General features: G+C 43.9%; 3 protein-coding genes across 3 annotated transcripts; 2 read left to right on the top strand and 1 right to left on the bottom strand.

Annotated features, from left to right (window-relative positions):
* The first annotated feature begins 276 nt into the window (after nt 1-276).
* Nucleotides 277-3,449, top strand: LOC136997447 (uncharacterized). Its single transcript, XM_067348205.1, has one exon. It carries the CDS (start codon nt 2,369-2,371, stop codon nt 3,440-3,442), a length of 1,074 nt encoding a protein of 357 aa, XP_067204306.1. The 5' UTR covers nt 277-2,368; the 3' UTR covers nt 3,443-3,449.
* Nucleotides 3,450-3,569: 120 nt separating this feature from the next.
* On the top strand, nt 3,570-6,077 carry LOC136997391 (uncharacterized). Its single transcript, XM_067348103.1, has 2 exons — nt 3,570-4,399; nt 4,463-6,077. The coding sequence occupies exons 1-2, from the start codon at nt 3,570-3,572 to the stop codon at nt 6,075-6,077; spliced, it is 2,445 nt and encodes an 814-aa protein (XP_067204204.1).
* A 1,744-nt stretch (nt 6,078-7,821) lies between these two features.
* On the bottom strand, nt 7,822-9,960 carry LOC136997446 (uncharacterized). Its single transcript, XM_067348199.1, has one exon. The coding sequence runs from the start codon at nt 9,167-9,169 to the stop codon at nt 8,075-8,077; it is 1,095 nt and encodes a 364-aa protein (XP_067204300.1). The 5' UTR covers nt 9,170-9,960; the 3' UTR covers nt 7,822-8,074.
* Between the last annotated feature and the right edge of the window lie 7,738 nt (nt 9,961-17,698).

Genomic DNA, 17,698 nt, shown 5'->3' with positions numbered 1-17,698 from the left:
TTATAGATTTCTGTCTTTAGTGTATTTATTACAAGGAAAGTAAATTTTAATAAACGAATAAGGTAAGGTTAGAGATCCGAGAATAAATTATATAGCTTTGAATTTACTGGATAATTAGCAATTGAGAATTTAACGTTTATAATCTATTGATGAAACCTTATGTTTCACGATAGCATTATTATTTAAAGATAATTAAATTTATTTATTCCGGGACATCCACCTTAAATATTATAATCTTAAATTACTAGATTATATTTGGTCATGCAATTTAATAATTGAGGATATATCTCTACTGACAACTAATTGATTATTTTATTTTTCAGAAATTTTACGGGACGTTACAGTATAATACGAAGATGATGAAAAATAGAACTTTAACCTAAAAAATGACGTTTCTGACATTTTCAATGAAAACTAATAGCACCATCATATTCAACAGTTTAAAATCTATTAAATTTACTATGATTTTTACATCTGCATTAATGGGCAAAAAACGGTCTATTTTTAACATTGTTCTGATACAGAAGTAGCTATACTATGGGGGTTCTAACCCAGGGGCAATGAGGGGGGTGCGGGTGAAGAGGGGAAGAGGGGTATCGGATAACAGTGGAGGGGGTAATAACGTCATCGTTTTGGAGGAGAGGGGGTAAATGTGGAGTGGTAGGGGTATCAGATTACAATAATTTCCGGAAGATAAGGATTGTTAATACAAATCGCGAGATATGGATTCCCGGAAAAGATAAGGATTGTTTATTGGAAAGAGAACTGTTTACATCCTATGGTTTTTTTCTACACATCAAAGTAGAGCGCCATGTTGTTGGAATCGCAATGTTTATAGTATGTAGGTTCGTGCAGGTTTACGGATTGCGTCATCGCTGTATTTTAGAACAAAAGCCCATAGCAACAGGCAGCCACGTCAACATTTTTCGGCGCCATGTTGTTAGATTTCAATTTTGTATGCAACAAAATAATTCCCGGAAGAGATAAGATGAGGATTGTTAATACAAATCGATAGTTTTAATCAGTGTCGTGTGCAACAAGCGGGTATATAAAGCATGTGAAAAAGAATAGGGAACCATCAGTCGTTCGAAATCATTGTGAAAATCACTAGTTCGCTGTGACGTTTACTAGCAACGATGTTTTGCACCATGTCAACCGTGAATAATCAGATCAACGAACAGCAGAGTGCGAAGAAGCTGCAATTACCTAACGTGTAAGTTGACTCTCTTACTATTTGCACTTTTAAACTCACCGCCATTGTTACACTTTGAACTCACGCAAGCTTTTATCCACAGAAATAAAAGTAATTCACCAAGTAATTCACCAAGAAGCATGATCACGCCTCCCAGAATTTTAGCTAGAAGATACCCGTTGACAAAAACCGGCTATAAATATCTGGATATCGGAATCAATATTTCTACGCCGAGCCACATAGAAATCGCTCTCGGTGACAACCATGGCAGAGAGATACATTTTACATACAACATGTGGAAGATCCTCCTGGATCAACGACATGCCATCCACCATTTCTTTAACAATGATGAAGACAAAGCACATGCATCATCTCAAACCATCGAACATGTCACGCTACGGTTTGGAAAGATAAATAATCTAAAAGTGCTGCGTCTGGAAACATCAACGGTGTGTTTAGCAATGTCACACAACACCATATATAACATGATCGCTCTCGAGTATTGTGTGGATCGTATCGTTCAATCGTTGAACAACGTCACTAGTATGGTCGACATCAAGTTCACACACTTTCGAAAAATCGCGAGCGGTGCGAAGGATCCCATCGCGGTGATACGTGAGAGCGAATCGTTCGATAAGAATGATATAATCGATTGTGAGCTGTTAGCTCAGGTCTTTGGATCGCAATAATTCTAGCATATCACATACTTTATTGTTAAAATATTTTCACCATCATAATGTATTTATTAGATGCATCTGTTTAATAAATATTATTTCAATTAAATTATTTTTTATTATCTCGACTATATACCTTTCTCACCCTATCCGCTATACCGACTTATCCTACAACGCGCGCATCAAAGTAGAGTGTCTGTTTAAATCGCGTCATCGCTGTATTTTAGAACAAAGAGGTAGCATTTGAGCGCCGTTTCTTAGAGGGTGTGATAAGGATTGTTAATACAAATTGTAGGCATCGTCATGTTGCTAGATGCGTCATCATGTTTGGAGGAGAGGGGGTAAATGTGGAGTGGTAGGGGTATCAGATTACAATAATTTCCGGAAGATAAGAATTGTTAATACAAACATGAGCCATTGTTATGCTTATAGTTAGTGTCGTGTGCAACAAACGGGTATATAAAGAGAGTGAGAAAAATATGAATCTTCAAAATCATTCGCAATGGAGAAGGAGCGCGATCTTACCGTACGAGCAGCGAATATCAAAACGACGGGAGAGTTCCTTCCATGGGACTACGAGTGCAACGAGTACCTCGATTCTCTCAAGGAACAATGTCGCAAGAGACAACGCACCGGAGTAGTCAACTCTCTGGTGACGCAAATTGCGCGTCTGGAGGGTGTGAGGGACGCCCTGCACGAGCGTTTCGTACCCATCGGTGCTGGATACGGTGGATACGAGAAGAAGGGCTACACGTGGAAGGAGATCGAGACGGCGTTTAGAAACCGTGTGCTGACGGGTGTGGTTGTCAATCGCGAATACATCGATCCTCGTGAATTTTTTGAAAATGTAAAAAATACGGTTATCGAGCGGATCCAGGGCGTCATGGCGGAACACAACAGCGTCAAGATTAACACCGCGTTCAACGGGGAATTCGTCGCGGGCGACAAGACTGCCGTGAAGACCATCGCCACCAAAAATTGCGAGTTGTTTCCCACATCCGATCTCAACGAGTGGTACACGCGGCACGTGGAGGATGATATTCTGGCGGCTTTGGAGGAGTTTCAGGAACGTGATAGCGGATGGGCGTTGTCGCGTATCCTGAATCTCACCGTCAATGTGAACAAGTTCAATCCTCTGCACGCGGGATGCCACATCGAGTTACCGTGGCAAATTATGCTAAAAAGGGCTGTGGTCAACGTGCAATCGACAGACAATGCATGTTTCGCGTGGGCGGTGGTAGCAGCTTTATATCCAGCGAAAAAACATCCGGAAAGAACGATAGAATACCCACATTACTCGACGGTGTTGAATCTGTGCGGCATCGAGTTCCCCGTGACGCTGTCACAAATATCAAAGTTCGAGAAACTAAACGCCATCTCCGTCAACGTCTTCACCACCGAAGACTCAAAAATCGTCCCTCTGCGGCTCGCCGATGACAAAAAGGAGAAGCACGTCAACCTGCTATACGTGCGTAAAAACAACGATGCACACTTTGCGTGCATAAAGAACCTGCCGCGGTTGGTGAGCTCACAACTGAGCATGCACAAATGTAAAAAGTACATTTGCGATCGGTAAGTAAAAACACATTTATAGAATAATTCGAAACTTTATTCACAGTATTAATCATACAAATTATTACAGGTGTCTACACTACTTTTATACACGGGAGAAATTATCGGCGCACAGCGTCGACTGCGGGAAAATGAACGACTGCGCCGTCGTTCTCCCCAGCGAGGACGACGAGTGGCTGACGTTCCGGAATTACAATCGGAAGGAGCGGCTCCCGTTCGTAGTGTACGCCGATCTCGAATGTACGCTCGAGAAAAAGGTGGATCAGGACGGTACTACTTACGCCTACCAACATCACAGAGCCTATAGCGTAGGATTTTATGTAAGTTGCACGTACGATAATTCTTTATCTAGTTTTAAGTCGTATCGCGGTGAGGATTGCGTGACGTGGTTCGTCAACGAACTTCACGATTTGGCGCGCCGTGTGAAAGCGATCCTCACCACCGTCGTCCCCATGGCGGATCTTACGCGGGAAGAATCGGAAAAATTCCGTAGCACCGCGACGTGCCACGTGTGCGAGAAACCGTTTACGCCGGACGATACGCGGGTGCGCGATCATTGTCATCTCACCGGGCGTTACCGCGGTGCCGCGCACTCGTCGTGCAATCTAAATTACAAAGACTCCCACGTTATCCCGGTGATATTTCACAATTTATCCGGTTACGACGCGCATTTCATTATTAAAGACGTTGCCAATGCCTTTGAAGGCAACGTCGAATTGTTACCGCTGACGAAAGAGCGATACATTTCTTTTACAAAAAATGTTAAAGATACCATGGATCAAAAATCAAAATTGTGTATAAAATTACGGTTTATTGATTCGTTTAAATTTCTCAGTACAAGTCTCGACAAATTGGCATCATATTTAACTGTGGATGAATTAAAGATTACACGATCGGAATTCAATCATTTATCCGCGGAACATTTCAATTTGCTTACTCGGAAAGGTGTGTTTCCCTACGAGTACGTCGACAGCGTCGACAAGCTCCGGGACACAAGCCTGCCATCGCGCGAATCGTTTTACAGCTCGCTCACCGGAGAAACGGTATCCGAGAGTGATTACGCGCACGCGACAAACGTCTGGCAAACTTTTTCGATCGAAGATCTAGGCCAATACAGCGATTTGTATTTGAAAACAGACGTTCTTTTGTTGGCGGATATTTTTCAAAATTTTCGAAACATGTCTATAAAGAGTTACGGTTTAGATCCCGCTCATTACTACACTCTACCGGGATACACGTGGGACGCTATGATGAAGTACACGCGCGTAAAATTCGAGTTGCTCACGGACATCGATATGGTGCTGTTTGTCGAGCGCGGTATACGCGGCGGTCTCAGCCAATGCTCCAACCGATACGCCGCCGCCAACAACAAATACATGCCATCCTACGACCCATCGGAACCGTCGTCGTACCTAATGTACTATGATGTAAACAACTTGTACGGCTGGGCGATGTGTCAACCGTTGCCCTACGCCAAATTTCGATGGGTCGATGATGTCGAAAACTTTAACGTAATGTCCGTTGCATCCGATTCGGCTACCGGTTATGTGCTGGAAGTCGATCTCGAGTACCCGGTGAATCTTCACGACGCGCACTCCGATCTGCCGTTCTGCCCGACGCGCGATAAGCCGCCCGGCAAGCGGGAGATCAAATTACTCGCCACGCTGTGCGATAAGCAGCGTTATGTCATCCACTACCGTAATCTGCAGCAATGCGTGCGACACGGTCTGCGAATTGCAAAGATTCACCGCGTACTGCAATTCGCGCAATCTCCGTGGCTCCGCGGATACATAGAACTAAATACACAGTTTCGGACACGGGCGAAAAATGATTTCGAGAAAAATTTGTACAAATTGATGAACAACGCGGTTTTCGGCAAAACCATGGAGAATGTGCGAAATCACACGGATGTACGACTCGTTACACAGTGGGAGGGACGGTACGGAGCGGAGGCTATGATCGCGAAACCGAATTTCCACAGCCGAAGCGTGTTCTCGGAGGATCTGATCGCCGTAGAGTTGCGAAAACTCGAAGTGAAATTCGACAAGCCGATCTACGTCGGTATGTGCATCCTCGACATATCCAAGACCTGCTTGTACGAGTTTCACTACGAGTACATGGCGCCTCTCTACCGCGACAATTGCAAAATTATGTATACCGATACCGACAGTCTGATATACTTTCTGCACTGCGAGGACGCGTATCGGGATATGAAACGTGATATATCCAAATTCGACACGAGCAACTACTCCGAGGACAACGTTTACGGTATGCCGCGCGCCAACAAGAAAGTACCCGGTCTGATGAAAGACGAGAACAACGGCGCAATCATGACGGAATTTGTCGGACTGAAAGCGAAGATGTACGCGTTGAGAGTCACCGGTCAAAAAGACACCAAAAAGGTTAAAGGTGTAAAAAAGAGTGTAGTCGCTAGAACGATAACGTTCGACGATTACACTCGGTGTCTCAACGCTGAAATCGAGCTGACGCGGCGTCAATCGTGCATCCGCTCAAAGTTGCACGAGGTGTACACCGTGTCGGAGTCGAAGCTCGCGCTCAGTCCGTACGACGATAAGCGGCACGTCGTATCCGGTTCCACCGACACTCTACCATGGGGACATCGCGAGATACATTTGTAAATAATGCGTAGTAATTTATATAGTTTAATATTTTATCCCTTCTTTCTAATAATTCCTATCAGTACATACTGATTCTCCATATGTGAGAACAATGTACTAAAAATTTCGTACACTTTAAGTATCTCGAACCAGAGATCGGTGTACAAATTTAACTGTCTCACGTAGACTAACAAATTAATTTCTTTAAGAAAAATTATAATTTCGCACTAACATCCCGCGACGGCTCTCTATGCCTTTCTATTATATTAATTGATTGTTATCTTTAGAGCCATTCCTTTATATGTGTTAGATTGTTTTAATATTTTATGTATTATTGTTATTAGTTTTTTAAATGTATATATATTGTAACATATTGTAGTAATAAAGAACACCATTGTATATATATGTATAATAGTTTATTATAATACAATGTAAAATATACACAGTTTATTACAATACATCGTCTTTATTTATCCAAGAGTTGTGCGAATTGTCGAATCCCAACCACTTTACAAACACCTTATCGTCCTTTCGGCGCAACACCTTCTCCACGAGATAAACGTCGGGTTGAGCGGTCTTGAGCAATTCGTGCTCGTAAAAGCCTCCCGCGACCTGATCTCCGCGATAATCTTTAATCAGATACGTCACAGGATTGGTACGTTGCACCGTGGCGATCTTAAACACCTCCGTCGACCAATTCGGCGTGTATCCTTTCTCGAATACAGTTTTGAATTTGCTCACGCGCACCGAATCACCCACCCTGAATTTCGCCGGTGCGGCAATTTTTATGTTACTGTACACGGTGTTCAAGAGTCCCTTTGCGATCGCGGGAGTGACATCGATCGGACGCATACCGATCGTACGATGTTTACGACCGTTGTATTCCGAGACCAATCGCGGTAAATCGTCGATCCACTTGTACGATCCCGCGAGCGTAAAAAACTTCCACATTTCGTTCTTCAACGTGCGATTGAATCGTTCCACCACCGAAGCCTTCATGACCGAGTATGTCGAATAATGATTGATGCCGTGTTTCTTGACAAGATTTTGGAAATCTCTGTTGTAAAATTCTTTTCCATGGTCGGTCTGCAAGTTTTTCGGAATTCTCTCCCTAAATATCGCGGAAAATGCTTTGGACGTTTCGATTCCACCTTTGGTCTTTAAGGGCACGGCCCACGCGTACTTGCTCAGCACATCGATAACGGTTAGAATGTAGTTGCAGCCGCCGTTGGATCGCGAGTACGGTCTCATCTCGACAATGTCAGCCTGCCACAAATCGTCGTATCCTTTCACGACGACTGGCCGACGCGTAAAGTTTCTTCTCGCCGGTGCGTGGAGCTCGTCCACGAGCGATCTCCTCTCCAGGCTCACCGCTTCCTTCTTGCTCATTGTGATTCGTTTTGCTTCTTCTTCTTCTTCATCGCATCATCGTAGTATTCGATGAAATTTTTGCAGCTTGTTACGACAGTGTACTAGAAGACTCCGAGGAGGAATTTTCGGTGTTTTTGAAAGAATCTATCCTACCGATATTGATGCAAAAGTTGTGCTCTTCCATCGAGTAGCGCCATACTCTCGTCGAGGAGACCTCTCAGATCGTGAATCTGTCGTTCCAACGCCACGTATCTGGTCTCGATGTAATCGTCGTGGTCTCTCTTCCAGGTCCGCTCGGTATTCTCCGAATCTTCGAGTCTCGAAAGTACTTCTCGCTTAAAATTTTCACAGAGCATACGATCTCGATTCGCACGATCGCTCATAAGCTTGAGGTGATGATCCAGATGCAGCTTGTTGACGGCGTCGGTGTCCGCTTCAGGGTCGGCGAGATGTCTGATCACGCGCGACTTGGCGTTGAAAACCTCACCATCCTTGCAGAGACAATTCTCGCGCACGTAATTCTTCGAGACTCCGCCGCTCTGTCTCGTCACCCTGACGCTTCCTCCTCCTAACTGTAGTCCGAATTTGTTGATAGACATTCCTGTAGCATCACACGAGCAATACTGGCGATAGTTGAAAAGCTGTGATTAATTTATAATCAGACCGGCTTCGCGCAGTTCCTCGATAATCGAGAGAAACTCGTTATCGTGCGCGTTGTTTCCCGCCTGACGGGAGGCGTCCAGCAATCGAAGGCGATCCACCAATTCGTTCGGATCATCCCAGTGCACGTAATCGACCGCGTTGTCGGTCACAGTCATGGTCTGTGGTACGTTACACTTGGGTAACGTGCGACCCACACCTCTCTTGTCGAGATGTGCAACACCTCCACCTTTCTTAGATATCAGAGGTGTGATGATATGTTTGTATTTGTATCCTTTGTTTCCCAAAACAGGTAAATGCGCGTTATGACCGCGTCTGTAAGCGTTAGTAGCGAGTAGTATGCTCTTGTACTTTTGTTTGTCATCCTCCGTACACAGCGTATCGTCGGGAAGTCTTTTGAATATTAATTCGAACAGGCCGGGTGTGCCAGCGTATTTCACACCGTCCACGATCACATTGTCGTCTTTATCAATGTCGAAGACCTTGTCTCCGAGAAACGTTCCCGCATCGTTGAAGTATACGCCGTACACGTTGTCGATCCCTCTCTTCTTGTCACCGCTCAAGAGCTCCCCGATGTACTCTTGACCCAGCGGACCCATTTGGCCGTACAGAGCTTCCCGACCATCGGACGTTTGCATCGTCTGTCTCACGGATGTTACGAAAGACGGGTCCGTGGTTTCGAACACATTTTCGGTCGGTAAATATGTCGGCGCTTCAAACACCAATTTTTGCGGCTGGAACGGAGTCGAGGCTTGTATCGGTGGCGTCAATGGGGTCCGCATCGGTGTCGTCAACGAGGTACGCTTGATTTTCTTCTTCTTCTCAGAGCTTGTCCGCTTTCGTTTGATGTCCGGTTCGTTTTTAATCTCGAGATCGTCAACCGAATCATCGTCACCCTTGATGTTCTCGACGATTCGTTTCAACGGCTCTACGATCGGTTTCAACCGTTTCTCCAATTGCACCTCTTGCTCCACTCTACCCGTCTTCAACGTCCGATGCTTCTTGCGAATCGACTCGCTCGTACGAGCGATTTCCTTCGCGATCTTCTCCCTCTCGTCGATATCTTTCGTGTCAAGCGTCATCGTCAACGTCTCGAGAACAACTAACCATTCCGCGGTACCGCAAACTCGTTAAAACCACGTCTGTAACGTCCATCGTTAATCGCACTATCCTTGTCTATCACTAAAAATCCGTACTTGTGCTGCCAACATGCGTGACACAATGTACCGAAATCTTCGTACGTCATGTCCGTATTCACATGATCGTTGTAGACGTGCTTAAGGTTTGTTCCATCCTGCTTGAATATTACGAGTAAATTCGCGTTGTCGCGCACGAGATGTTTCGGTATTTTTGCATACGTTTGGCATAGATAAAAACAATCGACCTTCGAATGTCGACCCATAGCAAAGTACTCACGTATCGCATTCTGCTTGTCGCACGCTATATCGTCGAAGACGAATACGGAATTCGGTAACGCCTCGCTGTGCGGTACAATTGTGTTGTTGTCCGAGAATGTAAAGTAGCCGATTTCATCGATTGATCCGAGCAATCTTTCGAGATATCGATACTTTGGTTGATTCAACGATTTCGAGTACACGTACACGTTTTCGAAACGTACACCGTTCGGACTTTCCAGCAGACTAATCATTACATTGGTTTTACCGCAATTCGAGGGACCGCAAATGATACCGCGTATCGTGTTTGGCAGCATTTTACCGTGTCTGCACGCCTTCTCACAAACCCCTTGCGTCTTATCCATGTTTTTCACACGGATCGTGTACGGTTGTTGTACAAATTTCATTTTTTTTTTTACCAGACTCTTTCTCATCCTTGTTATTACGCGACGAGTGCGCAGCATCGGTTGTTGGAAAGAGCGGTACTGGTTAATGATCGATACGCGCCTCCTATTTATAGGTGAGCGCTGTCGAAACACACCTCAGTTGGAAATATGATTTACACGCGATACGTTAGAATTCGCGCTCTATGAAACGATACAAGGGTGCCGGTTTACTGAACAGTGTGATAAATCGACTACCGTTGGAGCTGCATATACCCGGCTACCAATTTTGCGGGCCGGGGACTCGTCTGCGGAAACGACTCGCGCGAGGGGATCGAGGTATCAATCCGTTGGACGCGGCGTGTCGCGATCACGACATCGCGTACTCGCAAAACCGCGAATCAGCGGACCGCCACGCAGCCGATCGCGTTCTCGCCGATAAAGCGCGGGTGCGGATCACCGCTGCGGACGCGACTCTCGGTGAGAGGGCTGCTGCTACCGCCGTATGGGCTGCTATGAAAGCAAAGACGAAATTGGGGATGGGTATGACAAAGAGAAAGAAGAAGAAGACCAAGAGGAGAACGCTTCCGACGGCGAAACGCGGTGGTATGTTACCGTTGTTACCGCTCTTGGGAGTCATCGGTTCGCTTGCCGGTGGAGCGGCGGGTGTTGCAAAGGCGGTGAACGACTCTAAGGCCGCGCGACGACAACTCGAAGAGACGAAACGTCACAATAAAGCAATGGAAGGACGGGGGATTTATCTCGCTCCGTACAAGCGGGGCAAAGGATTGAAGAGAAAAAAAAACGTCGAAAAAACGATAGAGATGCCCACGGGTGCCACCACCAATCTACAGTTGTTACAAATAGCGAAGCGTATGCGAATACCGTATTTCCGAGGTGTCTACATGCGTAACGCTTTACCCGACAAGATACATAAAAATGAGAGCGGTATCGTGAATTTGGACGATGTCGACGGGCCGGGCACGCATTGGGTGGCGTACGCCAAGAGAGGCGATCGCGCCGTATACTTTGACAGCTTTGGCAATTTGCAACCGCCGAAGGAGCTTACACGCTACCTCGGAGACACCGATACAACGATAACGTACAATCGCACGGTCTACCAGACGTACGATCAAACGATCTGCGGACAATTGTGCCTCCTGTTCCTTCAGAAAATAGATATAAAAATCGATCCGCCATCGATCGACATCAGTCGTCGATGGAATCTCGACAATGTCGCTGACGCTCACTCTAAGCGGTAAAAGCAGCGTTCTCACGGTGGATTATTTTCCACCGATAGACTTGAGCGATGGGGACTACGAGCTCGGCCTAACCACGATGGAGACCTACAACACGATTCCGAACGTGACGGTAGCGAACAATAAATTTTATTTCGACGACAATGACGAAGAAATTACAATTCCCGAAGGATCGTACGAATTGGACGCCATTGCTTCTTATCTGAAACGCGCGATACTGCAAAAACGAGGAAAAAGTGAAGAGCAAGATTATCCATTGTCACTTCGTCCCAACGTTAATACCATGAAGAGTGAAATCATGTGCGCTTTTCGAATAAATTTCGCCAAACCGAATACCATCGGACCGCTGTTTGGATTTTCGACGGGTTGTATACTGGAACCGAGAAAGTTGCACGAATCAGATTCCTCGGTAAACATCGTCAACGTAAACATTATTCGAGTGGAATGCAGCATAACCACGGGTGCGTACGCCAACGACAGGTCGGTGCACACGATACACGAATTTTCACCGAACGTGCCTCCGGGATATAAAGTCTCGGAAACACCGGCGCAAATCATTTACCTTCCGGTCATCGCGAGGAGCGTTACCGATATCACCTTGCGTGTGGTGGATCAAGACGGACGATTGATCGATTTTCGCGGAGAGGAGATTACCATCAGACTGCACTTGCGGCGACGTGGTGCGAGGAAATGCTCGTGTTGAACGAACAGCGAGTGATTGAGAGAACAACGAAAATTGGGAAAACATCGCCATTCAAGAGGCTCAGTACGACGAACGTAAACTTTTTAAAATCGTTAGGATTCGTTGTGAGAAACGTTTAAAGAGATGGATATACTCGACATCGCTGACGAGCCCGTCTTCGACGAGCGTATCGTGAAATATGAGATGCACACGTACAATCCGTACGCTAACACGACGTTGGGACACAGCGACGAGATACGAATACCGATACAGCAACAGGATTTGTACACGTTACCGTGTGAGAGTTTTCTCTACGTTGAAGGAAAACTCGTTACTTCTGCCGATGAGAATAGAGATAACGTGTGTATAATGGGAAATAATTGTGTCGCGTTCATGTTTGATGAAATGCGATACGAGCTCGACGGAGTTGAAATCGATCGTAACAGAAACGTTGGAATAACGAGCACGATCAAAAACTATGTATCGCTGACGACGGAGAAGAGCAAGACGCTGAAATACGCATCGTGGAATCCGGATGGATATTCGTTGCTCGATGGAAACTTTAATTTTTGCGTTCCGCTCAATACTCTTTTAGGATTCTGCGAGGACTACAAACGGATTGTAATCAACGCTCGTCACGAGCTTGTATTGATACGATCGCGCAACGATAACAATTCTCTCGTTGGACGAGCCGGTGCGAATCCGACGATCGAGCTACTCAAGATACAGTGGCGAATGCCTCACGTATCTCTGAGCGAAGTCAACAAGCTGTCTCTTCTTCGAACTTTGGAAAGCGGAAGATATCTGAGCGTGTGCTTCCGTTCGTGGGATCTGTACGAGTTTCCTCTGCTGCAGAATACAACGAAGCATTCCTGGGCGGTCAAAGCTGCGACGCAATTGGAAAAACCGCGATACGTAATCTTTGCTCTCCAAACCGGTCGAAAAAACGTACTGTCTGAAAACGCTACGCAATTTGACGCTTGTAAACTCACCAATGTGAGACTGCATCTGAATTCAGATTTTTATCCGTACGACGACATGAATTTGGATTTCGACAAGAGTCGATACGCTATACTGTACAATATGTATGCGCGTTTCCGCAAAGCTTATTATGGACAGGACGATACGTATTTGGACATCGATGAATTCTCGAAAGCCGGTCCGTTCGTAGTCATAGATTGTTCGCGACAAAACGACTCTGTCAAGAGCGCCACCGTTGACGTGCGAATAGAATTTGATTGTAAGGAAAATATACCGGCCAACACCACCGCCTATTGTCTCATTATACACAATCGAATGGTCGAATATAATCCGCTGAACAACATTGTGCGCAGACTCGTGTGAAAAGTTATAAATTGGAGATGCGTACGCGGACATGTCAGTTTTCCGACGGTCGACGATGATGTCTGACGTACCAATTTTCGTCGATCTGCAAGGTTACGCGTTCAACAACATTTTTATCGTGAAAGAGGTAGCGGTACTTCGCGATGGCGAAACGTTATCTCATTACGTATTTCGTGAACACGTACCGTGGTATCTGTTGACGAAATCGGAAAAATCGCTGGCGTGTTGGTTACGGATACACCACCACGGCTTCCGATGGGAAGATGGACACGTCTCGTACAGTCAGATGAAAAGTCTTATCAACAATGCCATTGGTACGGAACCGTCTCTGATATACGTGAAAGGACTCGAGAAGAAAAAGTGGTTGTGCGAGATTTTGGAAGATGATGTAGAGATTGAAACAATAGATGCGGATTACGAAGATATCGCACGCCTGACGAACTTGGATGTAATCGGAACCTTGCGCTGCGCGTATCACACGAGACATTGCGCTATGCGGAATGTTTGCAAATTGTACAAGTGGTGGTTTGAGCGTAACAAACGTGTAAAACAACTATGATTTATGCTAATAAAATGATGTGTATCACACTCGTATGACTTTTATTCCACCTTTTACCCATCACATAATCCACCATATAATATGGTCTATCGCTTATCTCGCAGTAAAATAGGACGTTGAATAGGATGGGGAAAGAGTCTGGTAAAAAAAAATGAAAAATTAATTTATTTAATATAAATAATATTTATTAAAAAACTAAAAAAATATATGTACATTTGAGCAAACAGAATTTTTTCAATTGTATAAAAAATGTTTTTCCGACGCCTTTCCACCGCCGCCGCATCGATATCCCTCCGCTTGCCTCGTTTCCTCCGTTCTTTCCTCGCGAGGAATCGACTGGCGAAACCGACGACTTCGAAAGCGCGCCGCAGGAACCTCGCCCGACCAAGTTTTCCTCCGACTCTTCTTCTCCACCACCACCTGTTTGAACTGCAAAAGTCAAAATTAAAAATTAATGAATTAATTAAAAAAATTTGAGTATGAAAATATAAAATCGAAAAAATTTGTAGTGTTAAATCAACTCACCTCTCGATTTTCTTCTTTTTACTTTACTCCCCCGTTTGATAATTGTAATCGGGAGAGTAAGAAATCACAGGGGGGCTGTATCCTGTGAAAATTTTATTGTTTAAAAAAAATAAAATTCGAGCATAAAAGTAACTGTAAAAATTTTCAATCTTTCTTACCTCTGTCACCCATTCCCCATCCGTCTTGCGCGTAGCCTTCCTCATCCCCTCCTTCATAATACCTCTCCTCTTCCTCAGTCTGTAATTCCTCTTCCTCAGTCTGTAATTCCTCTTCCTCAGTCTGTAATTCTTCTTCCTGCTCTTCCTCCTCCTCGCGAAGTGAGCTCGTCGATTCGTCGCTCGCGAGATCGACGAGCTCAGGCGTTAGAACAATTCGAGCGCGAGCTGAAACATTAAATTTTTTGTAAAATTTCCTAATATAAAATCGATGCTGTTATTTTATTTCATATAAATAATGTATGCAGCGACTTACACGAGGGTCCGGCTTCGTCGCTCGCGAGATCGACGAGCTCAGGCGTTAGAACAATTCGAGCGCGAGCTAAAACATTAATTTTTTTTTTTTTAAAATTTCCTAATATAAAATCGATGCTGTTATTTCATATAAATAATGTATACAGCGACTTACACGAGGGTCCGGCCTCAGGCGAGGTATCTGCTCGACGTCTTACCCCGAGACGTCGAGTAGCTCGCTCGTCACGGTTTTGACGCGTACCACGCACCACACCCTCCACCACCATGGTTTTTTTAGGTGTTGAATGTTGTAGCGTTCCTAAAAAAAAAAAAAAAAAAAAAAAAAAAAAATGATTTTAATTTTTTTAAAACTTTGTTTTAATATTCATAATACAAAAAAAAATAGAAACTTACCATTTTTTACCGCACCGTGATAGCAATTCGACAGCCTGATGATATAGCCTCCCACATCCTCTTCCTCGTTGTCGTTGAACGCTCGCCTTGTCTCGATTATTTCGCCAGCAATAATCAAGAGCTGCAGATAAATCGAAAAATGTCCCAAACGGAATAAAACCGCGAGCACCGCACTAGGGCACGCACCCGCAAACTTTGCGAATACCGCATAATTATTATCGTCGTTGTCGGATAACGATGATAAATAATTATCGATGTATAGCCCGTTTAAGTTACACGCCAATCGCAAACACGAATCAATAATTTTCCGCAAACTAGACATTTTTAAAACGAATAATTAGCTCCCGGATGATTTCCTACGTTCCACTCGAGCCTTGAGAAGTTAATACGTCGATGCAATAGTTAATCCCGGCTTATATACCCTTACATCAAAGATGCCGCTAAATCTTATTATAATCTAATTATGTTCACAGATAGCTAACATTTGTATCGATATCCACTATAGTTTACAATAATATGTCGAAGACGAGATAACTCGCTCGACAGCAGCATTTCCTTTTCGAGGAACAGTAATCGTGGATCTAAGGTTTCGCTAGGACGATAGGTGCTAAGCTATTCGTCGCTAACTAACATTCGTATCGATATCCACTATAGTTTACAATAATATGTCGAAGACGAGATAACTCGCTCGACAGTAGCATTTCCTTTTCGAGGAACAGTAATCGTGGATCTAAGGTTTCGCTAGGACGATAGGCCAGCGTATCATATTTCCATTTATTCAACGCCTCTCGTACGTCTATCGAACGTCTATTGTACGTCTTTGAACGTCTATCGTATATCTTTTAACGTATTGTTGAACATCTTACGTACAACTTTTAACATCTTTTGTACATCTATCGAACGTATTTTAACGTTTATTACTACAGCGAAATTGACGTTTTTGCGTCGAGCTGTATATAAGGTGTGCGGAAGAGAGAAATTTATCAGTTCAAAGTGTGCACGCGGTGGAGAAAAAAGTATAGAAAAATGGAGCGTGATCAGAATAGAAAAAATTCCGAATACGAGAAGTGTAAGGATTGCGGAGTGTACCACAAGCCGATAGCTGTGGTCGAGCCTCGTCCGAGAACGACTCAAGCGCCTCCCGTCCCTCCTCGTAATCGTGAAAGACGTTAAAGGCTTGGTTGAAACAATTTTTTTTTTTTTGTAAAAAATGTATAGATGAAAAAAAAATATGAATAAAATTTGTTAATACTAATCTTATTGCGATTTTTTCTCCTTTCACCTACCATCCTTAAATTACATATTAAGTTTAGATTAGAGTTCCTATTAAATTTATATTTTTACCGCGGATAATTTGTATTAAGAAGAAAACATAAGTATATTATTGGTGTTTAGAATAAATGCATAACTTAAATAATTCACTCTATATTATTCGCCACAATTAAAAGAAAAAAAATGATAGTCACTGGTCCGCTCGTTTCCTTCTATCGTGTAGTGTAACATGACACGCGCGCTTATCTCGCAGTAGGATAGGTCGGTGAATAAGATGAGGCACAGGAATAATAATTCAAATTATTTTATTGATAAATAATATTTATTAAAAATAATTAGTTCCGCATACATGGTTCAGTGTTGTATACTCTGTTATCCCGGTTCTGCAAAAACATTGTTCATTCTTTTCTTGCACCGAGGTGTTGCATACTCCGTTCTCCCGGTTCTGCAAAATGTGTACGATCGATGTTTGATGTTGAGGAGTTGTGTGTACTTTGTGCAAATGTATCGATGTCGGCACCTTCTCTGGATGCATTTTTCTAATTTTTTCCAGTATCGCTGATCTATACTGCTTCGGTATCATATAATATATGTAGTCATAATAGTGTGAAGAGATCCTTGATATTAGACTATCCTGAGCGCATAACGAGCACAACTTTTCCATCAATATCGGCAGGATAGATTCTATTAAAAACGTCGAAAATTCCTCCTCGGAATATTCTAGTACACTGTCGTCAATTTCACTCGTCCATTCGATAAATTGTTGTCGAAATATAGTATCCGGAATATATGGTTTAATGAATGCAGGAAATGTTGTATACTTTTCAATTATTTCCTCACTGCTTTTATACTTCCTTCTACATTCCCGACATGTTGTTAACCAATCTGTGAGAGTACTCAGATTTTCCTCTCGTAAGGCGAGACTGTCTTCCATCTCTGTAATAAATAAAAATTATTAAAATAAAAAAATATCCAATTAGTTATTACGCATTCGAAAAATGTGTATTAAAGATATTTTAAAAATGTGTACTTTACCTATTTCAGTTTGCACAGAGTGCAATCTTTCCTGTACGGTGGGGGCCCGTCGATGTGGTCACGCTGCCACGACTGGTTGTAGTGCAACGAGCACCGACGATAACCTTGCACTTCCGGATCCGCTCTTAAATGATCCGGTAGCCTATCCCACACGTGATCCACAAACCGAGCAAAGTTTTTTATAAGAATCACTTTCGGCACGATTTCTAATTGCTCCGCGGACAAGCTCAGAATGTCACGTTCGTCCAATAGCGCGATGAACATTTCGACTGTTATACCACTCGTTCTTCGCGGG

This window comes from Linepithema humile, chromosome 1, assembly GCF_040581485.1.
Source record: "Linepithema humile isolate Giens D197 chromosome 1, Lhum_UNIL_v1.0, whole genome shotgun sequence".
In the NCBI taxonomy this organism is placed as follows: domain Eukaryota; kingdom Metazoa; phylum Arthropoda; class Insecta; order Hymenoptera; family Formicidae; genus Linepithema; species Linepithema humile.
Note: the sequence above shows the minus strand (reverse complement) of the source record. Positions and strands in the feature narration are given on the sequence as shown.